We start from the raw sequence: 6,046 nt of genomic DNA, 5'->3' as shown, positions 1-6,046 counted from the left end.
GGTATAATGTTAGGCAACGATAGGAAAATGAAATATCGCGATAGAACATGAGTAAAACGCGCATGCGCAGTGCCTTTGTTTTCATACGCACATGGCCGATTGTTGAGTGAAACAGATGAACCAGAATTGGTTTGTAAAAATGGTGCAACTTCAGTGATGTGGAACTGGTTTGGTGTTTGTCCGTCAGATACACGACAAAGCACATTTTTTTGCAGAACATGCAAGCGGCCGTCGGACTAAGATGCTCTTAAATCTGGGAGTAATCTGGGTCCTAAACTCCGTCTTCAGGTCAAACGAACACTGCAGCATCACTAGAGTTAAAAACTGTCTAAATTCTTTCATCTTTAATAAAACGATCAGCATTGCTGCTTTACCAGGTGTAACTATAAGTTTAACTTCCAGGTCATCCATGAAAACCAAAATTATTACATTTAACGGAGTTAGAAGTTAGCAGGAAGCTGCGAAGTCTGCAGTTTCGCTAGTTACCTAAGCATGATATGCATGTTCTGACTGAGAGATTTCTGAAAAAAATTAAACGTACAGCTCTGCTATCACTTCCAACATAAATGAAGACAGGAAACTAAACAGCAGTGACGTTTGTAGGGTTACTGAAGTTGGGCTAGCTGGTATATAATGATGTGCTACGTGATCGCTAGCGACACAGCTATGTTAGCATAACATAAACAGTGAAGCTGGAGGACGAACACTAACACTTTTCCACTTATAAAAGTTAACGTGAAGGTTCCTATGGTTAGAGACAAATGCAATCGCATGGCAGGATGCTGTAAACGGACCAAACTTCAGTCAGGAGAACAACTGAGATAATCCATCCACAATATCGAGGTTAGTCATGGTATTACCGTGAACGGTATAATATGGCCCAGCCCTAACGACCAAGACAAAAACTAGAGTGTTTTGCAAATATAATAATAAACACAAATTCACCGTGTGATTGTGTAACTTTATTAGCAGCGTCCTCCTGAAATGCGCCAACAACATTGAGAGTAACATCCTCCCCGCTGCACCTTAATCCTCTCTGGTCGCTATGGTAATGCGTAAATATTTCTTTCAAAATAAGACACAACTACAACATGGGAAAAGACAGAGTTAATGATAAAACCTGAAAACCATAAATTTCACACCCAAGCCTCAACTCTCATGGCCCGATACCAAAGAACTCACGGACCGGTCTGGGGGTTGGGGACTGCTGCTCTAAAATCAAAGATAAGAGAAACCTCAGCCAATCACAGGACAAAGAGGGTGTGAAGGAGGGATTGTTTGTTTTGGGAAGTTACTGTCCTACGTATAAAAGACAATGAGGTGGGATTGCTGAAGCTCCTTGCCGTTACTTAATCGAATAACCAAGCGGTGGAAAGGACTTCTCACAATCAGCACTTGCTGGTTTTCCTTGTTGTTCTCTCCATGTCCGCCTCCTTTTCTGCCTCCTCCCAGGCCTGTTGTCACTTTAGTCTCTGAGACTTGGATGCAGACCGAAGGGAGTCGTGCCTGGAACTCATTGCTCAGCGAGTAGGAGGATTCCTACTCTGTTTTTCTAATCACAGCTGAAGTTCCTGTGAAGGACGCCACACAGGTTCCACTGTGGAGCTTCGTCTGCTGAAATCCATACTGTGGGAAAATCAGATTCAGCTGTAAAGCATGTATGATGGAGATGATTCAGACGTTTCACCTCTTTTGCATCTGTGACACTTCCTCTGGGCGGATTTAAGTAATGTTGCTCTGTGTCACATGAGGATGTAATTTTCATGTGTCACCGTGGCTTAACGCTCTCTCTTTCCCTCATCAGATGACCGCCTTGCTATGAACCCTCCTTCTATGATAGCCTCTGGCAGCATGGGAGCCGCTATCTGTGGCCTGCAGTTGGACCACACTGACCAGAGGCTGAGTCGAGACAACCTGACAGACCTGCTGGCCAAGATCACCAACACGGAGGTGGTGAGTACCACAGCGGGGAAATTTATACTCGACAGCAGGAATTACTCAATACTTTCAGCGCTTCGAAACAATACGCTGTTAATAGCGATCATTGCAACATCTCACGACAGCAGCATAAAAGGCTCTTTAGTAAACAACAGTGATGACTTCAGTGGTGGCAGGCTGAAGCTATTTACTTTTCATGGAGAGAGGGAGAGCAAGCATTTGGCTGCTGGCTGGGGAGCCAGACTGCTGCTATAAAGAGCAGAGGGAATGTCTTCTTAAAACTCAGAGCCCACATTCTTGTGGTACGGCACATGCAATTTCTTTGCAGGACTCCTACTTTAGCTGTGTGCCCCTCCTGGTGGAGGAATACGTATGCACTGAAGGCAAGAAGCATCTTTTCCAGTGAAGGATGATGCAGACACAGAGTTACTTGCAACAGACTAACTTCAGTGTTTAGTGTAACTTGCTGAGCTTTAAAATATCAGACAACACTGCACAAATCTCAAAGTGTGTGACATGCAGCTGCAACTAGTTTCTATTGTTTTGAGGTTTTACAGACACCTGACCACTAACCACGTGATGCTAACTTGGTGTTCTGGATGTGTGACAGTGTAGGGTCAAGTAAAGAAGGCCCAGAGACCAGTTGCCAAAAATGTGCGCACTCTGAGTTTTAGTGAAAACTTCCTAACAGCTGCTGGATCTTTGCATGGAAGACCTGTCTACAAATACTTGCCAGCTACTCTCTGAGCAGGAGTGAAACTGAAAAGTGCAACTGCGAACGCGGAACGTTTACCTTCAAAGTAAAAGTTCCACTTTAAAAGAAAAAATAAATAAATACATTTTTGGGTGTTTAAGCCTTAGACAGAAGCAAGGAATGCCTCTAAACCAGCACAACTTTTTCTCTGAAGGCGAACGTACTTTCACTTCCTCGGCTAGTACAAGTGTTTGTAGACAGGTTGAGCAAACTGCAGTTGACTGCAGAAATCTTCTAGCAACCTCAATCACTCGCCAACTACGTTTTTTTCCACACTATAAGGCGCACTTAAAATCCTTTAATTTTCACAAAAATTGACAGTGCGCCTTATAATCCGATACAACTATTGTATGAATCTGGTTGTGCTTACTGACCTCGAATCGATTTTGTGTGGTACACGGTGCTCAAAAATCTCTCAAATGTTTAGTGCGACTTTAGTAAGCTACGAAGCCACACCACTTAATGGATTGTGGGAGCATTACAGCTACCGTAGTCAGGTAGCCGTAATGCTCCCACAATTTTGGGTCCAAAACTCCGTCTGTTTCAGGTCCCAAAGTCAAACTAACACTGCGGCATCACTGACAGTTAAAAACTGTATAAATTCTTTCATCTTTAATAAAATCATCAGAGTTGCTGCTTTACCAGGTTTCACAATTAAGTTTGACATTTAGGCATCAATGAAAACAGAATTAATGAAATTTAATGGAGTTAGAAATTAGCAGGAAGTTAGCTCCCTATTTTCCACCTAAGCATGACATAGCATGTTCTGACTGGGAGATTTCTGAAAAAATTTAAATGTACAGCTCTGCTATCACTTCCAACATAAATGAAGACAGAAAACTAAACAGCAGTGACGTTTGTAGGGTTACTGAAGTTGGACTAGCTGCTATATAATGATGTGCTACGTGATCGCTAGCATCACAGCTATGTTAGCATGACATAAACACAGTGAAGCTGGAGGATGAACACTAACTTTTGAGATAATCCATCCACAGTACGAGATTAGTCATTAATATACTGCAACAACACGGGAGTAGAGCAGCTGCGAGAGAATTCAACATTAGTGCTCGGCCTAAGCACTGGGATTTGTTTTTTAATTTTTAAAAGGAGTAGTCTAAGCTAAGCTAACTAGTGTGTTTTATTAGCCCATCATTGGTTTTACACATGAATAACGGCTTGAAAAAATAAAGAAGTCTAAAAGCAAGTAAATAAAGAGCAAAATGCTACAAATTAATATTTTTTCAATCAGTTAGACTGACATCTGTCTAATAACTGTACATTATGGTAGGATAGATGATGGTTTCACGCCTTGGCAAACACAGCTCCATTTTTGCCACATGATTACTGTTAAATGGGATCTGTAGCACTAATAAAATTTATTTTGTGCAACATGAAAGGCCCCTGGGGAGAGAAAAAAAAACACTGCCAAGGGACTCAACTGTTCGCTGACAGCCACGCTTAATCTAAGTCGGAGAATTTCATGCATCATGCCTGTACTGAGTGCTTGGATCGTAAGATTACCAAGTATTGGATTAGTTTGCACTTTTTTCCTTGAATGTCCAGACGGCTTCAAATAAGATGGGCAAACTTACATGACCTTATAAATGATGGCGTACACTACCAGGGTAGATGTGCCATCATAATGCCATTTTTACAGTTCATCAGTGTGCACTAGGAGATGTTGTAAACTGTAAAGACATACAACTGTGTGTATCTGTGGGCAAGATGTATATAGAGATAGATATATTAGTCATAGTCACTGGTATATCTTTTCTTTAAATATTGATAACTGAGAAAAAGTACTCTCAGAGGGCATCTATACTGGGTAGGTAGTTTTTTGCTGCAGCACAACAGTCACACAGATTTCAGGATAGAAATCCATAAAGGCCTTAGAAACGGCACTCTTAGCTTGTGGTTGCGCTGCCATGGTGATGTGGGCCCCGCGACCCAGCCGGCCGTCACAACAGGCACTCCGTCTGCAGCCCATCGGGTTCCAATTATTCGTGCATTTTAAAGGAATGTTGGCCCCTCCGCGAGCTCGGCTCATTCCTTAAGAGTCCTGCAGCCGGCTCAGAGAGGCAGACCTCCCACATCTTTCGCACAGACCTGCAGGGGGGACGGAGACTGAGGGAGACGAAGAGAGGATCCCTTTTAATAAGAAAAGCCGTCCAAAAACATCCGGTCCCACTGTCCTATATTCTGTTTTACACCCTAACTCAGAGGGTTAGGGTGCAGCAGGTCAAAGCCATTTCCTCTAAGACCTCCACATGGGATTGACCGTGAAGTAAACCCAAGGGAGGGTGGAGGAAGGGAGTCCAGAGTTCCCTGACACTCCCCAGAGCTCGTGTGGGAGTCCTTCAGCTTGTACCACAGACATGCACATGTCCGGTGCCCGCTGTGCAGCTCGCTGCTCCGTGCCACTGGTATCGGAGTGTGCTGCCACCCATTGTTCTGGTCATGATGCAGACAGGACCACCTACCGCAGCAGAACATAATTCCCCGCTGGTATGCCATGCATGTGACCAAAGCTGTTAAACAACTCGCATGTCAAATGCAGCTGAAATTCCAACATTTTGCACACTAGTGTCTGCTACAGGTGCACAGATTAAGTGAGCAGACTGCCGGGGAATGGGGGGTGTATTTACAGTAACACTGCTACAGTAGAGCAGAGAGAGCCAGTTAAAGGGCATGTGTATGCCGTCAACTTTTGCTGTGGAAGCCATAAAAATCACTTAAATGTAACATTTCTGTACTTTTATTTCTTTTTGCTTTGTTTATGTGCATGAATAGTGATACATTTTAAATCCTTGAACAGATTTTGAGTGATAACTCAAAAAAGGATTTTTGAGTTGCCACACAATATAGTGCTAAACATTGCAAACCTGCAAAAATGAATCTTGGATGGAGGGGATTATGTGTCTTTAAAGCACCCAGACGCTAGCAGAGGTTTGATGGATGGGTGTGTTTAACCGCTGCTGACTCTTTTTAAAATTGTTCCAGGATTGTTTGAAGGCCTGCCAGGAACAAATAGAGCGTGTGCTGACCACCAGTCTGCAGCAGGGGCAGCAGTACCGGCAGGAGACCAGCGTCCGGGCCGGCAGCAAGGCGAGGGAGCAGCAAGACCAGTCCAGCACCCCGACAGACGTGCGCGACATCAACTTGTGAGCTCCCGACGCCACCGGACTCGCACAACACTCATGTTTGCCAGCCAATGAACTGACAGGAGTGAGGGCTTGTGAGCTGCCAGTAGATCTGCATCAAGTCACCACCGACACCCCCACCCCCTGTTGAGTGATGGTGTGACAATCGATGAACTTTTAGAAGTTTCTAGTTTTTCTTTTTCCTTTTTTTTTT

At 43.8% G+C, this 6,046-nt stretch overlaps 1 protein-coding gene across 1 annotated transcript in view; it reads left to right on the top strand.

Moving 5' to 3' along the window:
• The window catches only part of LOC102294243 (G1/S-specific cyclin-D2), a 15,108-nt gene extending 9,062 nt beyond the window's left edge, over positions 1-6,046 (top strand). The window contains exons 4-5 of the mRNA XM_005923583.3: positions 1,805-1,953; positions 5,693-6,046. Coding sequence (XP_005923645.1) covers positions 1,805-1,953; positions 5,693-5,857 — 314 coding nt within the window. The 3' untranslated portion in view covers positions 5,858-6,046. The remainder of the gene's footprint in view (positions 1-1,804; positions 1,954-5,692) is intronic.

This window comes from Haplochromis burtoni, unplaced genomic scaffold (genome assembly GCF_018398535.1).
Source record: "Haplochromis burtoni strain Fernald_Lab_line unplaced genomic scaffold, NCSU_Asbu1 Contig_49, whole genome shotgun sequence".
NCBI classification, from domain to species: domain Eukaryota; kingdom Metazoa; phylum Chordata; class Actinopteri; order Cichliformes; family Cichlidae; genus Haplochromis; species Haplochromis burtoni.
This window is presented reverse-complemented; position numbering and strand designations above follow the sequence as displayed.